General features: G+C 58.3%; 1 protein-coding gene across 3 annotated transcripts; it reads left to right on the forward strand.

Annotated features, from left to right (window-relative positions):
• Window positions 1–81: 81 nt before the first annotated feature.
• Window positions 82–27,604, forward strand: COL11A2 (collagen type XI alpha 2 chain). Of its 3 annotated transcripts, XM_060111199.1 has the most exons (66): window positions 82–163; window positions 2,819–2,968; window positions 3,103–3,313; window positions 3,790–3,952; window positions 5,411–5,602; window positions 6,404–6,481; window positions 7,100–7,162; window positions 7,844–8,023; window positions 10,180–10,239; window positions 10,340–10,381; window positions 10,613–10,675; window positions 10,960–11,034; window positions 11,503–11,589; window positions 11,851–11,907; window positions 12,070–12,123; window positions 12,210–12,263; window positions 12,371–12,424; window positions 12,581–12,634; window positions 12,808–12,861; window positions 12,954–12,998; window positions 13,122–13,175; window positions 13,614–13,658; window positions 13,846–13,899; window positions 14,091–14,135; window positions 14,230–14,283; window positions 14,538–14,582; window positions 14,814–14,867; window positions 14,997–15,041; window positions 15,164–15,217; window positions 15,580–15,687; window positions 16,714–16,767; window positions 17,040–17,093; window positions 17,193–17,237; window positions 17,322–17,375; window positions 17,498–17,542; window positions 17,681–17,734; window positions 17,834–17,887; window positions 18,115–18,168; window positions 18,556–18,663; window positions 18,810–18,899; window positions 19,069–19,122; window positions 19,328–19,435; window positions 19,567–19,674; window positions 19,816–19,869; window positions 19,972–20,025; window positions 20,208–20,315; window positions 20,540–20,593; window positions 20,821–20,874; window positions 21,101–21,154; window positions 21,298–21,351; window positions 21,695–21,802; window positions 22,190–22,243; window positions 22,435–22,488; window positions 22,605–22,658; window positions 23,189–23,242; window positions 23,514–23,621; window positions 23,716–23,769; window positions 23,912–23,965; window positions 24,220–24,327; window positions 24,480–24,533; window positions 24,842–24,877; window positions 25,072–25,125; window positions 25,238–25,505; window positions 26,066–26,178; window positions 26,537–26,743; window positions 27,464–27,604. In XM_060111199.1, exons 1-66 carry the CDS (start codon window positions 82–84, stop codon window positions 27,602–27,604), a joined length of 5,211 nt encoding a protein of 1,736 aa, XP_059967182.1. The 3 variants fall into 3 exon arrangements, with proteins under 3 accessions (XP_059967182.1, XP_059967184.1, XP_059967185.1); XM_060111201.1 differs by lacking the exons at window positions 6,404–6,481; window positions 7,844–8,023; XM_060111202.1 differs by lacking the exons at window positions 6,404–6,481; window positions 7,100–7,162; window positions 7,844–8,023.

Genomic DNA, 27,604 nt, shown 5'->3' on the forward strand with positions numbered 1-27,604 from the left:
GCCTGCTCTCTCTCTCCTGCCAGCCTCGGGGTGTCCGGCGCCTCCGGCGGTCCCTGGGACCTGGCGTTCCGGGCGCCAGCTATGGAGCGGTGCAGCCGCTGCCATCGCCTCCTCCTGCTGGTACCGCTGTTGCTGGGCCTGAGCGCGGCCCCCGCCTGGGCAGGTAAGGGGAGTCCCAGCGCCTCGTTCATCGGAATCTCCGCACACCTCGGGACAGGGGACAGCTGATGCCTGGGGAGCAGGGGGGAGCTTCTGGGTCCAAGAATGGGATTTGGGGGGGGGGGGTCAGGGGTCCAGACTGGAGGGCAGGACACCTAGGTTCCTTGGAGCCAGGGTGGGGATCTCTTTGCTTCCTTGAAGTGACTGGTGGAGGGCAGGTTAGGCTGAATGGCGGAGCATCACCTGAGGGCAGTGAGTGGGGCTGGATGGTGGGGTCCTCCAGCACGGCCACTGTGGTCCAGCTGGTGCTGGAGTCAGGGGTAGATGCCAATGTTGATGGGTGAGAGGCGCATGTCTGTCTTCTGTCTTTCTGTCTGTATCTCTGGGGTGAGTGGGGGAGCATCCTTGGGTCAGAGCAGAGCCTCGAAAGTAGAGAATGAAGGGATACCTGGACTATTTGTCCCATCAGCTTCCCCGGCAGGATCCCCTTCCCCCTCCCCGTGCCCTCGATGCTGCCACGCGGCTGGCTCTGGGGAGCATTGGGGCTGGCTGCCAACAGGACGGCCGCTGGACAGGCCAGGATCAGGTGTCTGAGGCAGGAGCCAACTCTTTGCATTCCTGCCCCGCCCCTCCCCCTCTGGCCAGCCGGGCTCCCCTGGGACCCTGGCATCCACAATCCCAATCTTTTCCTTCTTTTTCCCAGGATCCAGAAGTCCTGGTTCCTAAGAAAGGGGGTTTGATGTTGGAGGGGAGGAGGCTGGGAGTACCTGGGTACTAGGCAGGCTGGAGCAAGCCCCCTCCCCCCGTGGAAACACTGGAGGCTGGTTTGCATATAACTTGACTATTCATTTCTTCTCTGCTTTGGAGAGAAGATGGTCAGAAAAGCAGCGTAAAGGATTAGATTGGATTACAGAAGGAAGAACTTTCAAGATAGGAGGAGCATGAGGCTCAGGGACAGAAAATTGAAGTGTGGGATGTCTGTAGACTCTAGGAGTCTTTTTTAGGGAGAAAAGGGCAACTTTAACATGGAGGCAGGGGGATGGCTGAGATGACTGTCTCTTATTTGGGGGCTGAGTGGGTAGAGGTGGGACTCTAGTGGGAAATAGGTTAGTGTGGAATTCATCAGAGTAAAGAAAGGGGCGTTTTGGGGGCCAGAGGTAGAGTGGTGGGGGTGATGGGGCCACCAGTGGGGAGACTGGGACAGATTGAGGCCAGAGACAGTGGGGCACGTATGTAGCTTGAAGTGGGAAGATAGGTGGGCAGACCTGTTGGTAGGTTGTCTATAGGATGGAACTGTACTCTTCTGGGGTTTGGTGGAGGGTGGGGCCCTCTGAGGTCTCCTTGGCCTGGGGTCTCTGTGAGTCTCTGTGTCTCTGTCTCACTTACCCTTCGTCTCTCAAAGCGGCCCTTGTGTGTTGGTGTTTGCGGAGCTGCCACACGTGGGGGCCAGGCTAGGGCAGGGGGGTGGGAGGGGGCAAGGCCGTGGTTTCCCGGCTTCTGGACTCAAAGGGCCTTTTCTCTGCCTGCCCGCCCCACCTCACCCACCACACCCACCTCTGCTCTCCCGATCACTCTGGCCCCTGCCCTGCCCCACACTTCTATGAGGGTTTTGCTGGAACTTTCTTTGGGATTTTTCCAATCGAGCTGATGGAGTGAGAAGTATGTGTATTGGGGAGCAAGTGAGGAAGAGGCGACCTGTGTCTTCTCAGGAGTTTGAACCCTCAGAAGCTGAGTTCTAGGGGGACAGGGCTGGTGACCCGGGTCTTGAATCTTTGGACCGTGGCGGGGTGGGGGGGCAGGCACGGTCAAAGTTCCAGGTGTGGGGAGCTTGCCCGGGTTTTGGTCAAAGGACTCTGATGGGATCCACAGATGTGTGGCTCCAGGCCCTGGACCTGCTCCGGCTCCGCGTGGCAGCTTCAGGCTCCCCACCCACCCCTGCACCCCAGCCCATCTCCCAAGCCAGGGGCACCAGCTCCTGGGGTGGCCCTTCCTCTGCATGGTCAGAGGTGTCCCCACCTCCCCAAACACGGGAATCCCAGCAGCTTGCAGTCCCCTCCCCACAGAGCTGCCTCTCTGTTCCCTCCCTCGTGGCCCCCCTGCACCTCCCGTGCCCAGGATGATCGTTTGCCCAGATGTTGTTTATGCTGGAGACGTGGGACTGAGGCCAGAGACCCAGAGACCAAGAGACACAGAAAGGGAAGAAGAGAGGGAGAAAGGAAACGTTCGGTAGAGTGTGAGGGAACCGGAGGAAGACAGAAGAGCCAGGGAGAGAGAAAAACCCACAGATACAGAGACAGAGAGAGTAAGCGCGACAGAGCTAGAGTAAAGGGAAGGCAGAGTTGGGACAGAGAGGTTAAGAGAGAATAGAGAGAGATTCATAGGCTGAAAGACGGAGATAGGGAGAGAGTGACAGAGACAGAGGCTGGGAGGCGGGGACAGTGGTGGGCACGGAGCTGAATACCGGCTCAGTGCTGCCCTTTTCCAGGTGACTTTCGTTTTCCATCCATTCAGGCCCCGTTCAGGAGCGAGTAAGGGAGAGGTGACTTTTATCTTCCAAGGAGTTTGAGCCCCAGGAAGCTGAGCTCTAGACCCCAAATGTCCCCTGTGTGGGCCTTCCTGAGAGTGTGTCCCTTCCCCTGACCCTCGTGGACTCTCCCAGGTGCAGCCCCTGTGGACGTGCTGCGGGCCCTGAGGTTCCCCTCCCTCCCTGACGGTGTCCGGAGGACGAGAGGCATCTGTCCAGCTGATGTGGCTTACCGAGTGTCCCGACCCGCCCAGCTCAGTGCACCCACCCGCCAGCTCTTCCCAGGTATGGGTGACACGCTGGAGGAGGGAAAGTTGGCCAAGGTCGCGGGGCAGGGTCTGGGATCAGACACGAGAGGGGAAGGGGTTAATGTCTCGCTTTGCCTCTCACTCCACCTGTGTGTATCTCTCGGGTACCAGGAGGCTTTCCCAAAGACTTCTCTCTACTGACTGCTGTCCGGACCCGCCCTGGCCTCCAGGCTCCCCTCCTGACTGTCTATAGTGCCCAGGGCGTCCGACAACTGGGCCTGGAGCTTGGCCAACCTGTCCGCTTCCTGTACGAGGACCAGACTGGACGGCCTCAACCCCCTGCTCAGCCCGTCTTCCGAGGCCTCAGCCTAGCAGATGGCAAGTAAGTCAGTTTGCTCCTCTGGCCTGTCTGGCCTACCCTTTCAGGAGCTCCCCTCTGGCCCCTGCCCGCAGAGCCCCCACGCCCTAATCTAGGAAACCCTGCTGACCCTGTGGGCCACCACTCACTTACCCGCTGCCCAAACTTCTGCCTAGTCACTTCTAGCCCAGAGTTTGGGCTTTAGAGTTTAAATCCTTGCAAGTAGGACTAGCTTGTACCTTGGGCAAGTTCCTTGACTTTTTTGAGCCTCGGTTTCTATGTCTGAAAAATAGGGATAATAGAATTGTGAGAATCAAATGAGAAAGTGATGGGATGGTGCCTGGTGTATGGTAAACCCTCGGTACATGGTAGGTAACTGTGATTACTACTATTGTTATCATTGGCTTGTCAACTCTTCCATCAAGGGCTGCTCAGCCCTCTTGACTTTCCCCCCTTCAGTCAGTTGCTTGAACCTCCCGCCTCCCTGTCCCTATGACCAGATGGCACCGTGTGGCTGTGGCTGTGAAGGGCCAGTCGGTCACCCTCATAATTGATTGCAAGAAGCGAGTCACCCGGCCCCTCCCCCGAAGTGCTCATCCAGTATTGGACACCCGAGGCGTGATCATCTTTGGTGCTCAGATCCTGGATGAAGAAGTCTTTGAGGTAACCAGAGCAGTCAGAGAGAGGAGTGACTTCTGGTCCTATGCCTTGTATCCACTCCCCTTCTGACCTCAGTACCCTGTCTTCCTATGTCCTACCCTTCACTTTTCCTTTCATAAATTTATATTTCCATTTCCTATCTTCAGGGCTAATTTTTTTTTTTCTGTAGGAGAATTAGGTGCCCACTTATGTGGCAGGATTGTCCACAGTCACTTATTCTGTCACTCGGTTTTCATTAGTCCACCCATCCATCCATCCCTTCAACTGATTCATCTGCCCATCTATTCACCCATGCATCCATTCACACACTCACCCACCTACTCAAGCATTCAGTCTTGTATTCTCCCACCTGCCCATAGTTCCCCTGCTCAGTCACTCCCTCCTTTAAACCACCCATCTATTCAGCTATCCTTCCATCCATCCATCCTCTTTAACCCATCCATCCATCTATTCACTCATCCATCCACTCACCCACCCCGTCTACCCATGCATAGGATACATGCATGCCTCTAGCAACTCATTTACCCACCGCACTCTCCACCCTACCATTTCTTCACTTCCATCCATCTACCTACATACTGTTTGTATCTACTCTGCACCCCCGATTTATTTACCCACCAATCCACCCACACATACATTCACCATCCATCAACGCTCCCATTCAGTCAAGTGTTCGAGCCCCCATTCCCCCACCCACCCACCCACCCATCTATCCATCCACCCATCCATCTGTCCATTCACCCACCCAGCCAGTCAACATTTTCTGAATACCTGCTGGCCCAACACTAAGGGGGAACACAGAAGAAGAATATCAGATCTCTATCATCCCAAGGAACTACCAGTTCCACTGTGGAGATGAGACAGTAACCCCAAACTAGAATACAATGCAGGGTGCGCGTATCACCACATGTGGGCACAAATAAATGCCACTGGAAATCAGACATGTCTTCCCCCCATTTCCAGAGATCCTGAGAATTCTCATCATCACTGTCATTGGAAGGTCAAAGCAACTAAGGTTGGGCCACTGTCTCCAGAAGCCCTTGTGAACAGGCTCATGCATGGCCACATGGGCGGGGTGTAGGCCAAGAGTTGAACTTACAGCTGGAAGGTTTGAATTCTAGTCCTGATTCTACCACTTCGAGTGACCTTGGGCCAGTCATTGTCTCTTTGAACTTTTACAAATGGAATGTGCTTGGAAAATAGGCATAAAGATCCTTGTCCTACTGACTTCAATCCTTGTCCAAATGTCCAGTTGTTGTGAAGGTTCAATGGCATTATGAATGAGAAGGTCTTTTGAAAACTGAAAAGAACTGTGCACATGGGAGGGCTGGTAGTGACCTTCTCCATTATACAGTCTTATCTCGGATTGGCCTCCGACCCCGTGTCCCAGACTCTACCCTGTGTCTCTTGGAAGCCCACTCTGCCTCCCTCCACTGGTGTCCCTTCCTCTTGTCTTTGTAGGGTGATGTTCAGGAGCTTGCCATCGTCCCGGGGGTGCAAGCTGCCTATGAATCCTGTGAACAGAAGGAGCTGGAGTGCGAGGGGGGTTGGAGGGAGAGACCTCAGAGACAACAGTCTCACAGAGCCCAGAGATCTCCGAAGCAGCAACCACCAAGACTTCATAGGCCACAAAACCAGGAACCCCAGCGACAGGTGAGGGAGCTGGGTGAACCCCAAACTGCAGCACACCCCAGGGAGGGAGACACCTTCACATCTCCCCAGGGGAATTCCCCCCATGTCCCAGAGCTCCCCATCCTATTTTGGGCTCCTGTTCTCCCCTCCCTTGTGCCCCTCCCCAGCTGTACCCTCTATTCCCATCATACTCCCCCACCCCCAGTCCTCATTCATCAACCTTTTTATTTTCATTTAAAAATAAAAAGTCATCATGAAGAATTCGTGGCTGGGAGCCGTGTCCCCTCCTTGTGTCTCCTCCTCTGCTAGTCTTCCTGGGACCGTGCCCTTGGGCTTTCCATCCCTTCCTCGAATTAAGAGATTGCGAGACCATGGAGGGTGGGGGTGAGAGCTGGGGACAGAGGATGGGAGAGCAGAGGAGGGGAGAGACAGAAAGAGGGAGAAAGTTGAAATGGTAAGACCAGGAGGGGAAGAGGGGAAGGAGTAGGAGGTAGGGTAGGTCTGTGCAAGTGTGGATACGGGGGCCCTCTCTCTGGCCCCCTGCACAGGGAGGTGCAGGATAAGGGACTGGGGGGCGGAAGGGAAGGGAGGGTACGAATTGGGTGGAGTCTTGACAGTGACAGGGGTCAGTGGTCTGAAGATTGGAGGGTCAATCTCTTAATCACGTCTGCTTCTGTCCCACGTGTGGGACCCACCCCCCTTTCCCACCACCCCTTCTCTCTCCTGACTCCACCCCTCCTTTCATCCCCAACTCCCACGCCACCTCCTCACCTGCCTGCCCCCCCTTCCCACCTATTCCCACCTCCCCTTCCCTAACCCTAGTCCACTGAGTCTCTCTACTATGATTACGAGCCCCCCTATTACGACGTGATGACTACGGTGACCACCCCTGATTATCAGGTAAACTTGAGGGACTTCTCCCGTTCCCCCCCACCACCCCTTGCAAACATCTATGACACCTTCCTCTCCTCCCCACATGCGGGGAGAGTCACCTTGTATTTAGACTGTGGGCGTTTCCTCACTGCCCCCTCCCGTGTCTCTCTGCTGCAGTGGCCTCCAAGCCCCAACCACAGGGCTCCCCCTCCCCCCAGGGGGCGTCGGACCCCTCCCCGAAAGCCTACCCCACCTGCCAAGAGATCAGCGGCCCGGCAGGCGTCCCCCTCTCGAAGTGGAGATTCTGGCCCAGCTCGGGGCCAGCCTCCCCTCTCCCAGCGCCCAGCTCGGATGGCAGCTCCCCTCACTGCCCGGGGCCCCCCCAGGACCAGAGGCAGCGGTTACCGGCAGGTAGAGCCGGGGCATCCAGATCTCTGCCCCCAAACCTCTGTGACTTCGGAGATTCACTCTCCCCAAAGCGTCCCCCCTCCTAAGGGGCTGCAAGATCTGAGATTGCCCCCACCCCCCAGCACAGACAGACACTGCCCCCTGGGGATGAACTGCTGCTTGGCCTCCCTTTCTGCTAACCTCTCTCCTTTCCTCCCGCCCCGTGCTCCTCTCCCCACACCTTCCCCCTGGGGTTAGGACCCCACCCCAGGTGAAGAGGAAGGAAACCTGGAGTCACGCCCCTTGCCACCCCCTGAGGAGGTAACTCCATCCCCCACCCTCGCCCCAGCTGGGTCGGTGGGCGTCTGTGACCCACTCCCCTTGCCCCACGTCGTCTTGATGAACCAGCCCCTCCTCTGGCCGGAGGGCTCTTTGTCATCTCCATTCGTGTCCTTCTGTCTCCTGGTTACTCCGGACCTATCGGTCTGCTTTCCTCTCTCAGAACAGTCATTCTTCTCCAGTGTCCATGTCTCCTGCCATTATTCTTTGATTCTGGAGTAACTTCCTCTCCCTGTTGGTGTCAAATGGTTTTACTTTCTGTCATATTTCTGTTCCCAGGAGCCATTTTCTGTCCAATGCTGTCCCTTTTCCTCTTCTCCCCCTCTTTCCATCCATTTCTTTGGTCATTCCTTGGATTCTTTCATCGATTATTATGTCCATGGACTGTCCACTCTGTGTCCAGCCCTCTGGCCACCCTTCTTGTTACCCATCATTTCTTCCAACCGGGCCCATTTTCTGGACCTCCCTCCACATTGGGGGCCTTTGATGGCCATCCCCCTTCTCTACAACGGCTCCCCTTGCTCTTCTTGGGAGGAAAACTCCAGTCCCTGTTACCCTTCAGAATCCTTTGGGCTGGAAGTTGTCACACCCTGGGGTCCAGGGAAAACCTCCTCTCGGCCCTAATGCCCCCGTCTACCCCTCTCCCTCCCCATCCCCGGGAAGGAGCAGACAGATCTCCAGGTCCCCTCCACAGCCGACAGGTTCCTGACAGAGGAATATGGGGAGGGTGGCACAGACCCCACAGCAGGGCCCTACGATTACACCTATGGCTATGGGGACGATTATCGTGAGGAGACGGAGCTTGGCCCTGCACTCTCTGCGGAGACAGCCCACTTGGGAGCCGTAAGTGAAAGGAGCTCCTCTTCCATCCTTGACTTCCAGTGGGAGCTACAAGAATCGCTTCCTGTTGTTTTTGATTGTTGTCTCTTGTCTGTGAGCTGCTTCCCATTAGTGGTTTTCCATTTTCTGTTCACATAAGATGTATCTGTTGCTTGAAAACATTACTTCTTGCCTTCCCTTGCCAAAAGTCTTATTCTATGGATCTTTCTGTCCAGGGCAATTGGTTGTTGTTGTTTTCTTTTCTTTTCTTTTCTTTTCTTTTTTCAATCCTATGGCCACTTTCTGTCTTTCTTGGTCACTTCCTGTCTCCATCAAGCTGGATTTTATAAAGCTTTTGGTCAATAAGCCCCTACCTTGTGTCCATTTTCAGTCTGTCTCGATCATTTCTTCTTGGTTGAAACAATTTCTTGTCCGTGTTGCTGCCAAATAATCTAACTTCCTCTATCACATTTTCTAACCTACAGGCCACTTCCTGTCTGTCCCCCCCTGTCTTCTGCCCTTCTCTACAATGGCTCCCCTCCTGTCTTCTCCAGTCATGGCATCCATTCTGGTGACTGTGTCAGATTGAACTGGAAGGGACTTATTTTTTGTGTTTTGGCTCTAGTTTTTCATGCTCTCTTATCCTTTGATAATAAGCCGCTTCCTATGTGTCTCAGGTCATCCAAATCATAAAGTTTCCATTGTGGGCCTAGATATTTATCACAGCCACTTCTTGTGTGTACTAGCCTTGATGTTTGTGTTTGCTGGAAGAATTGCCTTTCATTGTCATAATCCATTTCCTGGAGTTACTTTCTGTCTGTTTTGTGAATTTCTTTTCTCTCTTGGTTGTGGTAGCCATGTTGTTATTGAAGGTCCACTTCCTGGATCCTCTTTCCTTGGCTGCTTCCTGTCTGTCCCACCACTTCCTGTTTATCTGGTTCATTTTCTAGCCGTCTTGGCCATGTTTAATTTTTCTTGGCCCTGGTATCATTCTTGCTTCCAAGTGTTTGTCCCTTTTTTCTGTCTCCCTTCATTGTGTCCCATGTTTCCAACCACCCCCTGTCAGTGGGGTATTTCCTGTCTACTCACTTCATCTTTTGCCTCTACCCCACTGCCTCATCCCACCCTCCCTGCTCTAACAATTCCACCCTTGACCCTCTGCTGCCTTTCCCTTATGCTGCTTTCTGGAAATTTAGGGTTGATCTGGGGTATGGGAGAGTTTGGAAATTGATCACTATTGTTTGATCAGGATGGAAGTAGAGGGGGGCATTTTGAAGATCTTTGTTGGGAGAGTTGGGTGGTGGTGGTGAATATCCTCCATTCTCCTTGTCCTTATCTTGGTTCTGGCCCCAGAGTTGGGAGTGGGCATCTGAGTGGAAGTGTGGAAGAGAGGCGACGGGTGGGCTTGAAGTATAAATGAGGGTCAGAGGACGGGTGTAGCATCCTTGCTGGGAGAGGAACTGGGAAGACTTGAGGGGCTTGGCTCAGGGCTTGAGCAACTGAGCCCAGGAGCTGTATTTTTCCAAAATCCAGTTATGAGGTCTAAGTTTGAGATATCAGTGGGGACTGCTCTCCAGATCTACTTACAGTATGAATGTCTAATCTCCAGGGAGTTTTAAACCTGTGAACCCCTTGAAACTCTAAGTAAAATTCTGTGCATAAGGGCATACACTTTTTCTTTTCTGGAGAAAGACTCCAGAGATTACATCAGATCCTCATATGGATGCATGATCTTCCCCTAAACCCAAGTAAAAATCTATCCACAATCTTAGAGAGATTCTTATTTGGTGAGGTGGGGTAAAGGTGAGGAAGTTGATGGTTTCTTAAGGTTCTCAGGGAGTTTGGGGAATAAGGTGCAGTCCTCTAGAAGAGGGTTTGGGAAGGTTGGGGGTTTGGAATCCTAGGAAGTGTCTGGGGACCTTCCTGAGAGAGGTTCTCAGGGAGATGAGGAGACTGTGTTTTCTGAGGTGGAGCTGGGAATTGCGGGGAGGGGAGCCCTGAGGTCTCCCTTGGCAGACCTGGGAGGTCTGTGAAGAGGGAGTCTTAGAGGAGGAGGAGGGGACTTAGGGGTAGGGTCAGGAGGTCTCCAGAGGACCTGAGACTGCCACTGGGATGGGGGCAGTCCTGGTGTCTTGGCTGCTTACGGGCCCCCCTGGGGGTTACATATGTGTCTCTCTCAGGCTGCCCGTGGTCCCCGGGGGCTGAAAGGAGAGAAGGGGGAGCCTGCGGTGCTGGAACCTGTAAGTCACTGTGGTCACCGAGCTGAGGGCAGTGGGATGAAGGGAAGGAGGTGGGGGTGCTAGCCCTATAGCCTCTGACTTTTAACCTTTGACTCCACAGGGTATGCTAGTGGAGGGGCCCCCTGGTCCAGAAGGCCCTGCGGTGAGTTCTAGCTGAGACCCACTAGCCTCCATTCTTTTCACAGAGATGCTTCCTACATGCTCACCTGTGCCTTCCCCACATAGGCCCAGGCCTCCTTCTTAGGACTCAGAGCATCCTTCCAATCAAAGCTTCCCAGATCCCCAGATCTCTTCTGTAGAGACCACCCCTCAGCCACATACCCCTCTTCTATCTGAACGCCCACACCTGACACCCTCTTCTTGTGTTCTTCAGGGATTTCCTGGTCCCCCTGGCATCCAAGGCAATCCAGGCCCAGTTGGAGACCCAGGCGAGAGGGTATGAAGACATCCTCTGGGGGTGGGGGGAGGGCTGCAGAGGAGCCACTGGTACCCAGTAGGGGTACCATGCTCAGTAATTTATCATTAGAAAAGAAGGTAGACTCTGGTTGGGGAGGCGAGTCGTCTGGTGTCTCACCATCATTTTTCTCCACGGGGTGTGGGGAGAGCTTGGGAAAGATGTAGGGAGGTCTATATTTATTCTGTTGAGGAGGGTTTCAAAATGATGCCAGGACCCTAAGAACCCCCTGTGGCCGTATCCTTCTCATTCTTTCCCCACTCTAGGGCCCCCCTGGCCGAGCAGGGCTCCCTGGATCAGATGGGGCCCCTGGCCCTCCCGGCACATCCCTCATGCTCCCAGTGAGTTGTCTTCTGGGCTTTGGAACGAGCTGAGGGGGGAGGGCGGGAGAATTGTGTTGTGTCACCAAGAACCAGAGGAGCAGGAACGCCAAGGAGGAGTCTCTAAAGACCATCCACCCAAAGAGATTGATCTTAGGGGTGGAGGGTTTAGGGCCTCATTAGATGACCTGGAGCCAAACATGGAGCATCTAGAATTGGGCAGAAAATCCTAAATTTCCAGGGGTCTAGAGCCAAAGGAGAGTCTTTGGGGAGGAAGAGGCTCAAGAGTGGAGGAGGAGGACAGGAGTTGAGTTTCTGAAAACCTCTAAGTGACTACCTGGAACCCATGGGAGACACTGGAGGGGGGCATGGCGGGAAGTGGTGTCCTGGAACCTGGGGGATGGGGCAGACATGCTGGATGATGCCTCTGGCTGGGAGGGTCATGTGGATTTCCTGGAAGGCCCTAGACCTTCTCTCCTTGGCCCGCAGTTCCGGTTTGGCAGTGGTGGGGGTGACAAGGGCCCCGTGGTGGCGGCCCAGGAGGCCCAGGCCCAGGCAATTCTTCAGCAGGCACGGGTGAGGAAGGCTGGGGGATCTTGGTGTGGGGAGGGGTGTGGTGGGAAGGGGAAGACTCTAGGAAGAGTTGGAAGGGTAGGTTGGAGTGAATGTAGGGCAGGCGGAGATCTGGGTTGGCTTGGGGTTGAGAGGGAGGTTGGGGAAGATATAGGGCAGTGGAATGAAGATCCGGGGTACAGGGGTGACTTTGGGAAGTGACCTGGGGCCTGGAATTCTCCAGCTGCCTCTTGCTTAGCTCTTCCGTCTCCCCTGCTCCCCCAGCTGGCGCTCCGAGGACCCCCGGGTCCCATGGGATACACAGGCCGCCCTGGACCCTTGGTGAGTGAGTGGGGTGTTGGGATAGGAGATTCTTTGTGTGTGGGGGTATGGATAGTTCTGGAAAAGGACCAAGTTGCAAGTGTTTTGCTTCTTTGGGGGAGGGCTCTGAGGCCACCGATGGGTGTGTCCTTCAGCACAGCCACCCTGTCTTCTCTCTCACAGGGACAACCTGGGAGCCCTGGACTGAAAGGAGAATCTGGAGACCTAGGACCTCAGGTGACAGCCCCCACCCACCTGATCCCCAAGCCAGTGTCCCCCCACTGTCTATACCCACTAACCCTGCCCCTGCCTCTCCCTCCCAGGGCCCCAGAGGACCTCAGGGCCTCATGGGCCCCCCTGGCAAGGCTGGGCGAAGGGTGAGTGACCTGGGGGTAGGATGGGTGAGGGTGGGGGATGGGAGACAGGGCACGGGGTGTGGAGGACTGTGCCCCCGCTTGCTCTGACACCTCCCCTGCACCCCCAGGGCCGAGCGGGTGCTGATGGAGCCCGAGGGATGCCTGGGGAACCTGGAGTGAAGGTAACAGGCTTGGGCCCCTCTCTGACACCCATAACTCCCAGCCCCACCTGAGCTCATTTGTTTTTAGGGATAACCGCTCCCCACTCAGGACACAGTAGAGAGGGTGGGGTGGGAACGGGACTGGGACCTCACCTGCACTGCCCCTCTTCTCCCCAGGGTGACCGAGGATTTGATGGCCTCCCAGGGCTACCTGGGGAGAAAGGACACAGGGTGAGTATAGGGGCATGGTGTGTTGTGATGAGGGGGTAGATCTTCTGTGGAGGGGAGGCGAGGTAGGAGGCTGAGGGTCCCAGCAGGAGCTCGGTGAAGGAGATTGGTTGGTTAATTGAAGACAGTCAGTGTCTGCCTGTGCACCCCCTCCTACCTGTTCACCCATTCTCTAGGGTGATACTGGTGCCCAGGGCCTTCCTGGGCCCCCCGGCGAGGATGGAGATCGGGTAAGTGTTGTGGACGGCGGGGGCAGGGGTGGGGGCTGGGTACAGGAGAGGTCTGGACGCTGAGCCTGCTTCCCCATCTCCTCCTCCTCCAGGGAGACGACGGGGAGATTGGGCCTCGGGGGCTGCCTGGAGAGTCGGTGAGTGTCAAGGGGTTTGGGGATGTGGGTGGCTCTGGGGATGCCAGAGGAGGGATGTGGGCATGAAAGGGGCACGTTTTCTCTTACCCATGCGGGTCCTATCTTCCCCTCACCTGAATGCAGGGATCTCGAGGTCTCCTTGGCCCCAAAGGTCCACCTGGGATTCCTGGGCCCCCAGTAAGTGACTGTCCCTGACTTCTGACCCTGCCCTCTCCCTCTCTCCACCTTCCCTGACTGCCTCTCTCCTCCCTCCCCTCCAGCTCCTCCTCCCTGGCCCCCACCTAGCCCTGCTTCAGCCTTCACCTCATGGTGCCCTTGCGGGACCATGTCTTGTAGTGCACCAAAGGCTCTCATCATAGCCAAAAAAAAAAAAAAAAAAAAAAAAATCCTCAAGAAAAGCAAAACAAACCCCCACAAACCCACAGCCCCAGAGCCCCAGAGCCCCAGAGCCCCACGCCCTGTGGATCCGGACCGGCTGTGTTTGCTTAGGTTTGGGATGAACTGCTGTATGCCTGACCCGTCCCACCTTCTGGGATGGCCTGGCCTCAGAAACCACAGGTCCCTCCAGGGCCCAGGGCCGCCTTCCAGCCTGCTCATGCCCCTCTCGTGTTTCAGGGAGTCCGAGGCATGGATGGTCCCCATGGTCCCAAAGGAAGCTTGGTGAGTGATGGGCATGGAGACCCCACCTGACCCTTAGCCCCTGGGGTCTCTGCCAAAGTCCTGTTCCCTTTGCCACCATTTCGACCCCCTGCCTGCCGTCTCGGCTGTCCCTGCTGGGACTCGGCTCTCTGCCCTGTTTGTTCTGTCACCATCTCCTTCTGACCCCTGCCTGGTTGCCTGTTTCTAGGGACCCCAGGGAGAGCCAGGACCTCCTGGACAACAGGGCACTCCTGGGACCCAGGTGAGTGGTTCTGTCCATCCCCTCCCCAACTTTAATGATTTCCCCTGGGCTTCCACAGTGGGCCAGATCCCGGGTGGGGACAGGAAATGAAGGGTCTCAAGCCTTCGCTGCTCGTGCTCTGAATGGGGGCTGCTGCCAGAGAGTGGCCCACCCCTGGGGGGCCCCCAGTGACTTCTCTCTCCTGTGTCTAGGGTCTCCCTGGGCCCCAGGGTGCCATCGGCCCTCATGGGGAGAAGGTAAGTGATCGGGGGAATGGTGGATGGGCCAAGGCGGGGTGTAGGGTGGACCCCAAATATCTGGCTGGGGCTGAGCCTCCTCATCTCCCTGCAGGGTCCTCGAGGGAAACCAGGGCTTCCTGGCATGCCTGGCTCAGATGGACCCCCGGTGAGTGGCCTCCACCTCTTAATACCCCACCTCTTAATCCCCCTTGACCTTCCACCCCAGGGAATGACTTTCAAGCACCTTCAGTGAGTGTCCATACTGTGTGTCCCTTGCACTGGGAGGTCACTGGTGGTGCTGCTGCTAATGGTCGGTCAGTTTCATTAGGTCCCAGGGGGGCATTTGGGTGGAAGAAGTGTAGGGAAGGGTGCAGGAGGTGACAGGGGCCAGTGGTCACGCTGTCCTTCCCCTACCCCCAGGGTCACCCGGGCAAAGAAGGTCCCCCTGGAACCAAAGGAAACCAGGTGAGATCTTCCACGCCTCCTCTCGTCCCCTGGAGGGGTCTCCACCCAGACCCTGGGCCTCCAAGTCCTTGGGATTTCCTCATCTCGTCACGCGGCTCTGACAGTCCTTTGTCCTATGCCCCTCAACCCTCTCCAGACTCCAATGTTGTAACTTCCATTTCCCCCACACCTAGGGGGTCCCCATGGTGACACCCTGAGACCCCTTTTTAATGCCTCTCTGTCTTCTTCCAGGGTCCATCTGGACCTCAGGGTCCTCTGGGATACCCAGGACCTCGAGGCGTCAAGGTAACGAACCACCGGGCTGGGAGATAAAGGCTGGGGTCAGGGGAGCCAGCTGGGGCCCCAGGAGCTTGGTCCTGCCAGCCCAGCCTCCTCCCCTGATCTGTCAGTCTCTATCCCCCACTCTAATTCCAGGGTGTGGATGGAATTCGGGGTCTGAAGGGTCACAAGGGTGAAAAGGTGAGCAATGCGCCCCTAACTTCCCAGTCCCTCCACCTGCCCCACAGCAGCCTTTCTGTCCATCTCTGCCTCACCCCCTCCCTCCATCATCTGTGGTGTCCTTTCACCCCAATCTTTCTCAGGGCGAGGATGGCTTTCCTGGGTTCAAAGGTGACATGGGTGTGAAAGGTGACAGGGTGAGTAGAAACCCCCACAGTGGCTCCCCAACTCTAAGTGCTGATGATCCTCCCCTTTGGAGCCTCCAGTTACCAGCCTTCCCCCCACCCCACCAATACCCCAGACTCCTCATCTCCAGGCTCCCTTTAGAGGACCTAATCGCCCTCTAGAGCCTGATCTGAGCAGGAACCCAACTCCGTGCTCTGTGACCCACCAGCTCGCCAATCACAGCACTCTCCCTGCCCCTGTGGGGCTCCCTGTCCTTCAGTAGCTTCGGGGACCCCCACCGACCCCACTCAGCCTCACTGGGGCCTGCCTCTCCTCTCGGGGCTCAGCCCCTCCTCCAGTCCCTATCACTCACTTCTCCAACCCCCTCACCCAGGGCGAGATTGGAGTCCCTGGTTCCAGGGGAGAGGATGGTCCCGAGGGGCCGAAGGGACGCACTGGACCCACTGGAGACCCTGGCCCCCCTGGGCTCCTGGGCGAGAAGGTGACGGGGACGGTGTGAGGGGTCTGGTCTACATGCTCTAGGGCATGGAGGGGATGAGGCCCGAGGCGCTGGGATCAGGGTTGGGGTGGGGTGCCAACAGCTGAAGTCTGCAAGTCAATCAAAGATGACCATGCATTATGCTCCTCTCTGTGTATATGGCGCCTCCTAGACACTGATGCGTTGAAGGTGGGGGGATACATAAGAAGTCAAGGAAAAGTCTCTGTTGTGAAGACCTTACAACAGATTGATGGGGACAGGGCAGAGAGGCCGTCATAGGATACCTGAAGGTACCGGGCAGAGTGAAAATGTGTCCAGACTCCAAGCAGTAGGCATTCCGAGAAGGAAGAGAGTCAGAGAGGAGGTGAGCTCTGACATCTTCAGAGCTAACTCTCACCAAGCCCTCACCGTGTGCCAGCACCGTGATAACTTGTCCTGTCAGTCCTGTGGGGTGGGCGCTACTACAGTCCTGAAGCATCAGGAGGTTTAGAAACTTGTTCATCACACAGCCAGTGAGGGCCAGAGCCAGGGTTTGAGCCCCAAAAGTCAGGCTGCAGAGCCCCTGCTCCCCACTTCCGCTCCACAGCTGCCTTGGCAAGACAGGTCCTGAAGCCTCAGGGGGCAGGGGTGGATGGTGGCGGGGGGGGCCCGGGGTGGTGCAGAGTGGAGCCAAGGAGTGAGGCGGGGGGTGGGTGCCTGCAAGGTCTTGGTGGAGCAGGACTGTGTGCTGGGAAGATGGAGCTGAGGTTGACAGGTAGGCAGGGGCTGGATCACAGCGCCTGCGGGACTTGAGCGGCAGATTTTAAGACACAGGGGAGGTGAGATTCCAGCACTAGAGTTTGGGGAAAATCCACTCTCAGCAAGGAGAGGTTACAAACGCCAGGCATCCTGGGAGGTGGGAAATGAGGGGCCAGGGGCTGGGGCTTTGCTGGGTGGGGGCTCGCCCCCATCTCTGAGGGTTGGGATCTCCAGGGACGGAGCGGCATCCGTGGTTCCTCTCGCTCCTGATCGCTCCCTGTCCATCCACAGGGCAAGCTGGGTGTTCCTGGTCTGCCTGGCTACCCCGGACGCCAGGGTCCCAAGGTGATTTGTTGCCCCGCATGTGCCCCTCCTCCTTTTCCCTTCCCTGACCCCTAATTACAGGAAGCACAGACTGACAGAGCAGCGGGGGACCCTAGAGAGAATTTAGCCCACGCCCATTCTACAGATGAGGGAACAGAGGCCAGAAGCACTAGTTATTGGCAGAGCCCGCGTCTCCCACCCTGCCGCCTCCACCTCTCCTGACCTCCCTTGGCCCTTCCCTGGTCCTCTCCTTTTGTGACGTGTCCATTTTTCCCCTTCTCCATCCTCACCAGGGGTCTCTGGGATTTCCTGGTTTTCCTGGAGCCAGTGGAGAGAAGGGAGCCCGTGTAAGCTGGGGAAGGGTTGGGGGGCAGAGGGAGGGGCATCTCTGGGAGCAGCGGCCTCACGCCCCGGGTGATGTGTTGTCTCTGCTTCGTTCCCACCAGGGCCTGTCGGGGAAATCAGGGCCTCGGGGAGAACGTGGCCCCACGGTGAGTGCAGGGGAGAGACATGCGGCTCAAGGTCCAAAGAGGTGCTTTGGGGCTTTTCTGACAACTCCCCTGTCCTCTCTCTAGGGTCCACGGGGTCAGCGGGGACCCCGAGGCGCCACTGGGAAGTCTGGAGCTAAGGTTGGTGGTCTTGGCAGGGCTCATCCCCCCCTCTGCCCTGTAGCCCAGCTGCCCTCAACTCCTCTGGCCTCAGGGTTGGCTAGAAAGCATCTCCTCTCACTCTCTGACTGTTTCCCCCACAGGGAACATCGGGTGGTGATGGCCCCCACGGGCCCCCCGGAGAGAGGGTGAGTGTGGCTTGAGCCCCCTGTTCCCCAGCGCTCCCCAGAGAGCCGGAGTGGGGCCAGCTCCCTCTCACCGCAGGGAGAGGCCCCTTGCCCAGCACCCGTCCCCATTCTCCTGACTCAACCCAGCTTTGTCTCTAGGGTCTCCCTGGACCTCAGGGCCCTAATGGATTTCCTGGCCCCAAAGGACCTCCAGTAAGCTGACCTCTGACCTCTGACCCGCCTTGGTACTGTGAATCCTTCCCCATCCCCCTTCCCAGCCTAGAGCCCACCTGACATCTGAACCTCTTCCAGGGCCCCCCTGGGAAGGATGGGCTGCCGGGACACCCAGGCCAGAGGGGAGAAGTGGTAAGTGGTGCCCCCAGCCTCCTCAGACCCTCACTCCCGAGCTGTCCTGTCCCGAAGGCCCGCTGGGAAGGTTCTCCTGGCTGAGTGGAGTGCATCTCGGCACTGCTCAGACCACAGCCAAGGACTTGGTGGTGACCCGGCCCTCCCTCCGGGAGCCTGGGGACCGTGCCACAATGTCCACGCCTGACTGTGTGTTCTGACTGCCCTCTCCTCTCTTCCTCTCTCAGGGTTTCCAAGGGAAGACCGGCCCCCCTGGCCCCCCAGGAGTGGTGGGACCCCAGGTATGCCTGCTCCCTGGAGAGAAAGGACCCCAGACCCTGGAGTTAGTCTATCTGCCTCTCTTCTCCCTTTTCCTGGTCACGGGCTCCTGCCCCTCCTTTGCCTGAGCTGGGCCCCTGGGACTGGGATTTGGAGCAGGGATCCCAAATTTCAGTCTGTTTCCTGGACCGGTTCTCATCTTCTCGCATCTTGGAGAAGAGGAAGGTCCCCTCAGGGACACCAGGTGGTATGGTTACTCCACACCCGGGAATGAAAACCAGAGCGGGGGCCTAGGAGAGCTCCGGGAATTTCCCAGGAGCTTTGGGGCAGACATGAAGGGGTTCTAAGGGAAACTTTAAGGTGGACAGAGTGAAGGCTCTGAGACTGGAGTCTCTCTGTCTCTTTCCCAGGGAGCCGCAGGAGAAACCGGGCCCATGGGGGAGCGAGGTCACCCAGGACCCCCGGGACCCCCTGGAGAGCAGGGACTCACTGGAACAGCTGGAAAAGAAGGGACAAAGGTCAGTAAGGGGTCCGGCAGGGGGGAACTTGGGGGTCTAGGGTTGGGGTGCCTAAGGGAACAGGCAAATGGGGATTTGAGGGAACAGAGATCTCTCTGCCCAATTTGGGAGCGTGGAAGTGGCTCATCACCTCTGTTTCCTTTTAGGGCGACCCTGGGCCCCCTGGGGCCCCAGGGAAGGATGGTCCTGCTGGTCTGAGGGGCTTCCCGGGAGAGAGAGGCCTCCCTGGCACTGCTGTGAGTGTGATTCCAACCTGGCTGCCTGTAATAATTCACCAGGCTTCCCGGCACCCCTCAGCGTCACCCTACTCCCGTCTCCCCACACCCATCCTTCCCTGCATGTCTCCTGGACCCCATGTCCCCCCTTCCTGTCTCATGTCTGTTGCCTCTGATCTCTGGTTCATAGGGCGGACTTGGTTTGAAGGGAAATGAAGGTCCAGCTGGTCCCCCTGGCCCTGCAGTAAGTCTGGGGTCCCTGCGGGGCAGAGGGAAGGAAGGATGCGGTGTGGCATCTGGATTTTGGCGGGGCTGTGGGACCGGGCAGGGTCAGCCATAAGGCATCTGATGTTGGGCTCTTCTCCTGGGAACCATGGTCAGTGGTCCTCTGGTGTAGGTGGGCTGTGGTCTCTTCCTTGGGGGGTGTCTGACTCTATCTCCTGTCTCAGGGCTCCCCTGGGGAGCGAGGTGCAGCAGGCTCTGGAGGACCCATTGGCCCCCCAGGGCGCCCAGGGCCGCAAGGTCCCCCTGGAGCAGCAGGAGAGAAAGGTGTTCCGGTGAGTGTGGGGTCCCTGGGGAGATGCTGGGGAGGGGTCTGTGAGCTGATGGGTTACGGGGGATTTCCTGTAGGGGTGTTTGAGGGGCACAGCCATCTCTGGGTCATGACTCCTTCCTTCATTTCTCACAGGGTGAGAAGGGCCCCATCGGTCCGACTGGCCGCGATGGGGTGCAGGGTCCCGTGGGGCTTCCTGGCCCTGCTGGCCCCCCGGGCGTGGCAGGAGAGGATGGAGACAAGGTGAGGGAGCCCACAGACCCTGGACCCAGTCTCTTTCCCGATGAGATCGCTGGTCTGGGCATGGCCCGCAGTCCCTGTCTGCTTATTCTCCCCGCCCCACCCACTCCTTCCTCTGACGTCCCACCTGCTTTCTACCCCCAGGGTGAAGTGGGAGACCCCGGACAGAAGGGCACTAAAGGGAACAAGGGGGAACATGTAAGTGTCCATTCCTTTGACTTTTCACCTCTGGCCTTTAACCTCATTCCCACCTGGTCTCTCCCCTTGTCTTGGCATCTCTGACTCTTCTTTCTCCCCCAGGGCCCTCCTGGACCCCCTGGACCCATTGGTCCCGTGGGGCAGCCTGGAGCCGCGGTGAGTGACCGATATCCTGTCTGCAGCTTTGATTCTGCCCTCAGTTTCCCTCTGCCCTTGGGCTTGGGGGTGGGAGTGGGGGGCTCCAGGCCTGGTGCCTGGCTCTGTGTGGGGCTTGTGGCTAGAACACACCTGACCCACGACCATCTTTGTGTCCTTGTCCTGCCCTCCTCCCACCTCAGGGGGCAGATGGGGAGCCTGGAGCTCGGGGTCCCCAGGGACACTTTGGAGCCAAAGGTGATGAAGGAACAAGAGGGTTCAATGGGCCCCCAGGACCCATTGGTCTACAGGTGAGTTGGGGGGTGGAGACAGGGGCTGAGAGGCAGGGTCATGCTGGAGCTGATGTCTGCCCCAGACCCCCCAGACCCCTGATGACAAAGGAGGTCTGGGGAGGTGGCGGCAGAGGACTGGGTGGTGGGGGGGTGTGTGGAATCTGGGTGGGGGGATCCCTCTGCCGAGGGCTGTGCTCCAGGTGGTTTGGTCACCTGGGTCTGTGCTGTGTACACCTGCGCAGGGTTTGCCAGGCCCCTCGGGGGAGAAGGGAGAAACAGGAGACGTGGGCCCTATGGTGAGTGGGACCCCATTGATAGGGTGTGATCCCGACTGATTCCAGCCCCACCCGCTAGGCACACCCCTGCTCATCCAGCCCCCACCCCAGCAGCCCACTGCCCCCGACTCCCAGCTCCCTGCATGCCATTCCCTGGCCTGGTTGCCTCCCTCACCCTCCACCACTCACGTGCATCCACGGCTTGCTTTCTCTCACTTCCCTTCCCATCATGTGTATCTTTTCTCCAGGGACCCCCCGGACCCCCAGGACCTCGAGGCCCAGCTGGACCCAATGGAGCTGATGTGAGTCCTCTTGGCCCCTTGTCCCTCCAGATCAGTGTGGCCAGTCCTCTGCCTCCCTTTCCCCAGACTGTAAACTCTAGTCTCATCTCAGATGCCAAGAGAAGCCGGTGGACCCTGGGAAGGTCTCCCACTGTCTCACTGCTCTGACCTCAGGCCCTCCTCCAGGCTCCGCCCCCCCATGCCCCCCCACCATAAACCATGATCCCTATTTCTATTCCTCTTCCAGGGTCCACAAGGTCCCCCTGGAGGTGTTGGGAACCTGGGTCCCCCTGGAGAGAAGGTACTGGGAAGGGGTACATAGATGGTCTCGGGGCATGAGGGTTGGACTTTTGCCAATTTGGGGGGCTCAAAAGAGAGTGAGGGGGAATATCAGGATTTTTTGGGGGGTGGTGGTGGAGGTTTTTGACCCCAATCTCCTTGCAGGGGGAGCCAGGAGAGTCAGGATCTCCGGGACTCCAGGGCGAGCCAGGGGTCAAGGTGAGTGGTCGTTCTGAGGCCCTGCTCCGCAATCCCCTTCCCCCCCTCAATCCCACCCCCACCTTTCCTGTGACCTCCTGGAGCTGGAACTCCTGCGCAGCCCATGAGTCTGTGCTCCCGCTCATTCTCCGTGAGGCCTGGTTCCTGGATCCGGGCGGGCTCTGTCCCCCTTTCCTTCAAGGCAAGAGGGGCCAGGGACTCCCACCCTGGGCTTGACTTTCTGTGTGCACCCCGATGTCAGCGAGGCACGAGGGGGAGGCTGGAGGTTTCTTAGAAGCAGGGGCTGGATCTTTGATCTCTGGGACCCCTTTGGGACCATCTGTAACCTCCGCTCATCCTCTAGGGCCCACGCGGGGAACGTGGGGAGAAAGGAGAGTCGGGGCAGCCAGGAGAGGCGGGACCACCAGGGCCTAAGGGCCCCACCGGTGATGACGGCCCCAAAGGGAACCCTGTGAGTTTGGGGGTAGAGGCTGCGAGGAGGCCCCTGTGAATGGAGATCTGGGGATATGGGTGTGAGGATCTTGGAGTTTGGGGAGCCCAAGAGTGTGGGGGATGCCTGGGAGGAAGGCTTTGCGAATGGGGTCTCCTGGGAGGGATGTACGGGGTCGGGGACCCAGAGAGAAAGTGAGAGAAACCTTAGTTAATAACCTGAAAGCCTTAGAGGGCAGGCAGTGCAGGAGGTGGGGAAAAGGGGGTGCTGGAGACCCTCTTCCTAAGTGGTGCAGGTGGGCACTGCCTGTAGAGAGGGAGAGTGTGGCATGTGGCCATGGGGGTCTGTGTTGGCCCTGCGTGGGCTTAGGGGGCTGTGATCCTGACCCTTGGTTTCCCTCTGGATCAGGGTCCTGTTGGCTTTCCTGGTGACCCTGGCCCTCCTGGAGAAGGTGGCCCTCGGGTGAGTCTTACCTGGGGAGGGGAGGGGCGAAGAGGTGGTCTGCTCTGGAGGGGCTCTGTGTGGCCGATGGGCATGGGCGTGGGGACCAGGGTTGTGGTAGGGCAGGTGGAGGGATGGGAGGATTGGCAGTTTGGGGGGTGATGTCAACCAGGTCAGGGCCCCCCCTCTCTGACCTTGCTTCATCCCTGCAGGGCCAGGATGGTGCTAAGGGTGACCGCGGAGAAGATGGAGAGGCAGGACAGCCTGTGAGTGCCCGGTGACCCCTACCCCACCACTAAGCCCAGGCCCTCAGCCCTGTTTCCCCTCTACTATGCCCTATGCCTGAGGGGTCCCTCACCCACCACTCTTCCTCCCTCCATAGGGATCCCCTGGTCCCACTGGGGAGAATGGACCTCCTGGACCACTTGGAAAGCGGGTAAGTGAGGTCGTCACCTGGGACCTTGCGGGGCAGGCTGGATGGCAGCTGGGGCAATGGCAGGTGGGATGTGGAGGGAGGTGCCTGGTGTGCCGGTTGTCCTTGGGTGAGGTGTGTATGTGTGTGACCACGTGTGTTTGTAAGCGTGCTGTGTATATTTGTTCCTGTATATTCTGTCTGTTCTTGCCAGGGGTGGTGTTGTGTACCAACCAATCAGAATGGACACGGAGGGAAGGGGCTGGCTTTCCTGGGGAGGTCCCTGCTGGGTCAGGGATTAACCCTCTTTTTGCTGGTGGTGTGTGGGCAAGAGGCTCTTCACCAAATGCACAGAACTACTCAGTATTTTAATAGCTGATTTAATAGCTGATACAGCTGATACAGCTGTACCGGCTCTCCCATCCATGAGTCGGCCTCTGCGATTGTGCCTGTGCATGCGCAGGTGTGTGTGTGTACACGTGTGTGTCTGCACCAGGAGGACAGTGAGGGGGAGGGAGGTGAGCCTGGCTATTCACTGCCGCCTCCACCTGCAGGGACCTGCTGGTGCGCCTGGTCCTGAGGGGCGACAAGGAGAGAAGGGAGCCAAGGTGAGGGAGAGGCTACCCTGGATGCTGGAACATCCCTTCCATTGTCCCACCCCTTTGGTCCTCACACTGCAGCCTCCAAATGCCTCCCCCACATCCACCATCTCCACGCCGAGCCCCCTGTGGGGACAGGGTTCCCTATACTTGTCCCTGCCCCAGGGGTCCCTGGGGTTTGACCCCTCCTCCCTGCCTCACCCCCGTCCACCTTGGACCCCCTGGCCCCAGCCACACCCCCTCCTCTGCCCTTCAGGACACTTTTTTGGGTGTGTTTCAGGGGGATGCTGGTGCTGTGGGGGCCCCGGGAAAGACAGGCCCTGTGGGTCCTGCAGGCCCAGCAGGAAAACCTGGTCCTGATGGTCTGCGGGGGCTCCCGGGCTCAGTGGTGAGTCACGGAGCAGAGAGGCTTGGCTGGGGAGGGGGAGGTGCACGGTGTGGGGACACTCTTCCTCATCCCCGTGGTCCCCTCAAATCTGCAGGGTCAGCAAGGCCGTCCCGGGGCCACAGGCCAGGCTGGGCCTCCAGGCCCTGTGGTGAGTGACTGTGGATAGGGTGGGTGGGTGGTGATGGGGCCCTGGGGCAGTGGGCATCCAGCCTTGGAGGAAGTGGGAAGTGGTGGGGGGAGAGTGTGGTCCCACCTCCCCCAGGAGAGAGTGACTTCCTGTCTCCCCACAGGGACCCCCAGGGCTTCCTGGCCTCCGGGGCGATGCTGGGGCCAAGGGAGAGAAGGTGAGTGACCGCACATTGCCAGGTGTCTCAGCCGCACCCCTGAAACCTCCGGGGGGCCTCGTGCTCTTGGGGAGCCCTTCCTCAATCAGGGCCGTGGCAGCCCCCCCACCACTTTCCTCAGACCCGGCCTTGTCTGGGCTTTGACCCCTGTGGTTCCCTCTCTTGTCTTCTGGGCTTTGACCCCTGTGGTTCTCCTTCTCCCCATCCACGTGTCTCCTCTCTGCATCCCCCTGACCGCCTGGCCCCTTTTCCAGGGTCACCCAGGTCTCATTGGACTGATTGGCCCCCCGGGGGAGCAGGGAGAGAAGGGTGATCGAGGGCTTCCTGGTCCTCAGGGATCCACAGGGCCAAAGGGGGAGACGGTGAGTAGAGTGCGTGGTCCTGGGAGGTCTGAGGGTGGGGTGAGGGTGGGGATCCATGGGGGTGTGGGAGGGTGGGGGGTGGAGACTGAGCTGTGGGGGGGGGAGGGGGAGGGGAGGAGGACCCAGTTGAACCAGGCCCCTTCCTTTCCTAGGGCATCCCAGGAGCATCTGGCCCTATTGGTCCTGGAGGGCCCCCCGGCCTCCCTGTGAGTACCCCATCTGTTCCTCAACTCAGTCCTCTAAACCCCCCTGCCCCCCTCCATAATCCCCCCACTGGCTTCCACGACAATGCTAGCATAACACTCATCGGCTCCCGTGTCCCCCATATGTTCCTACACCTTCAGTGTTTCCACTCCTGTCCTTCCAGGGCCTCCCGAATGTCCCCATGTCCCCCATGCCTGCCCCTCTTGTGATGGCTCCACGGTCCTGTGAACTCATGACCTTGCCTCTCCAATTCTCCTTGTTCTGATCTTCCCCTGTGGTGACCATCTCTTTCTTGCTCCTCGTTTCACAGGGACCTGCTGGCCCCAAAGGAGCCAAAGGAGCCACAGTGAGTGACCCCCAGCCAGCTCTGACCTTCCCTCCCCCCAGCCTTCCATGGGTGGACTGTCTCTTCAAGACAAACGTACTCCCTGCCAATGGAGCCCCTCATTCCCAGCCCAGAGACTGATTTGACCCTTCTGTGACCTTGATTGCATTCTTGACCTCTTGATCCCTCCATGACTTCATTGACTCCCTTGGCAGGGCCCAGCTGGACCTAAGGGAGAGAAAGGCATCCAGGGCCCTCCGGGACACCCGGTGAGTCAGTGTCAGGTCCTGCTCTTCTGACGGTCCCCCTCTGTCTGGGTGTTTCTCCGCATCGCCCTCACCCTGACCTGTCTCTTGCCCTCTCCACCCTTCCCTCAACCAGGGCCCCCCCGGAGAGGTGATCCAGCCCCTGCCCATCCAGATGCCCAAGAAGACTCGGCGCTCAGTGGATGGGAGCCAGCTGATGCAGGAAGATGAGGCCGTGCCAACCGGGGGCGCCCCGGGCAGTCCTGGCGGGCTGGAGGAGATCTTTGGCTCCCTGGACTCCCTGCGGGAGGAGATTGAGCAGATGAGGCGGCCGACGGGGACCCAGGACAGCCCCGCTCGCACTTGCCAGGACCTGAAGCTCTGCCACCCAGAGCTGCCTGACGGTCAGTGCCAGGCACACGACATGTGAACAACTGCATGGACACGAACAAGCAGGATGGATGTCGGGGGAGGCTTGGGGAAGCTGTGGGGCGGGGCCGAGGGTGGAGGGCCTCGGGGCAGCAGCTCTTTACCAACTGGGTCAGAGGTATTTCAGTATTTAGCAACTGACATGGTCCTACCAGGCTCATCAGCTCATTATCTGCTCGGGGTCTGCAGGAATAGATAAACATAGACTCGTGGACACACATGCTGGCATGTACACACACAGACACGTGTGCAAGCCTACAGCCACACGTTGGACCAGTGTGAGGGTGTCAGTGCTCCTACCCCCTCCGTTTGCGAGCCTGGGGGTGCTGCTGGGGGGAGGGGTGGCAGAGACAGACAGGGGCATAAGGTGATGAGGAAAACCAGAGCTGTGTTCTGGGGGTCTGGCGGGGGAACGGAGGACTGGGTGTCTGAGGGCATGTGGGGGCGGCTGGTTGGAGCAGTGGGAGGGAAGTGGGGCAAAGAGCATCTTGGGTCCAAGACCTCGGGGGCCCTGACCCTCCCCTGCACTCGACAGGAGAGTACTGGGTCGACCCCAACCAGGGCTGTGCTCGGGATGCCTTCCGGGTTTTCTGCAACTTTACGGCAGGAGGGGAAACCTGTGTGACGCCCAGGGATGATGTCACGCAGGTGAGATCTGGCCTCTGACTGCCCTGTCCCTTGCACCACAGTGGAGCCCCCCTCTGGGCCTAGTGGTTTCTGGGTTTGTTTGACAAGTTCCCTGACCCTTGACCCTGCAGAGCCTGCTGACTCTTATTCCGTTCCTTCTCACCAGTCTTCTGATGCTCACTTCATCTCCTTCCCTTGAAAACCTAAGACAAAAGTCTGCCTTTTATTTATCCCCTGGTTCCCACCCCGGCCCCTTATTTCTCCCCCAGCCCTTTCCTCCCACCCATTCCCCACCCATGACCCTGGCTCAGCCGCCCTGCTTCTGTAGCTGCTCTGCAGGCCCGTGTCCATCCTTGACTACAGCCCTCTCTCCTGCCAGTTCTCTTACGTGGACTCCGAAGGCTCCCCGGTTGGTGTGGTCCAGCTCACCTTCCTGCGGTTGCTCAGCGTCGCAGCCTACCAGAACATCTCGTACCCCTGCTCTGGGGAGGCCCGGGATGGCCCTCTGAAGCTCCGAGGGGCCAATGAGGATGAGCTGAGCCCGGAGACCAGCCCCTACGTCAAGGAATTCAGAGACGGCTGTCAGGTGGGAACCAGGGAGAGCTGGGTGGGGGCGGGTCCCAGACTCAGGCTGGAGGAGGTGGTGGGAAGACCCTTTGGCCAGGGGTGCTTGGGGAGAGCATGAGGAGGCCAGCTTCCTGGTGTCAGGAAGGGCAGGAAGGATGGAAGGTGGTTGTCACCTGTGTGCACATGGCAGTGTCACCCGGAGTGAGTCATGCAGGCTTGTAAGCACATTTACACAGGTTTCCCTCTGCACACACGGGGTATAAACAATGCCCCCTCCCCATGGAGGGGCACATGGACACCCCCAATCCGTATATACATCCCCAGAGTCACCTGGAGAGGGTCACACAGGTACACACACGTGGAATCGTGTTGGCTGTCATCACACACTTATACCCACAAACACATGTACACACGTCCCCGTGGAGTCACACAGGCTCACACAACCACTACAGACAGATAATCTCAAAGGCAAACCCAAAGCTGCTCAGACTGGCCCAAGACTGCATGCGTGTGCATGCACACACACATGCACAACATTCCCAGCTTTCCCAATCCTGACTCTCTGGAAGAAACTTTAGGAAGAAAATTTAGCAAAGTCTGAACATGGGACACGGGTGAGAGGAACAGCAACTCAGGGCACTTGAAGGCGCGGAGAGCCTGGGCCTGAGGTTGGGGTGTCCGCGGGCCCTGTGTACCTCTCCCATGCTCACTCCTCTCACTCTGGTGTCTCCCCCTCAAGACCCAGCAAGGCCGGACGGTGCTGGAGGTTCGAACACCTGTACTGGAGCAGCTGCCAGTGCTGGACGCCTCCTTCTCAGACCTGGGGGCCCCCCCGAGGCGGGGAGGGGTGCTGCTGGGGCCTGTCTGCTTCATGGGCTAA

The sequence above is a fragment of the Mesoplodon densirostris genome, chromosome 10 (genome assembly GCF_025265405.1).
Source record: "Mesoplodon densirostris isolate mMesDen1 chromosome 10, mMesDen1 primary haplotype, whole genome shotgun sequence".
NCBI classification, from domain to species: domain Eukaryota; kingdom Metazoa; phylum Chordata; class Mammalia; order Artiodactyla; family Ziphiidae; genus Mesoplodon; species Mesoplodon densirostris.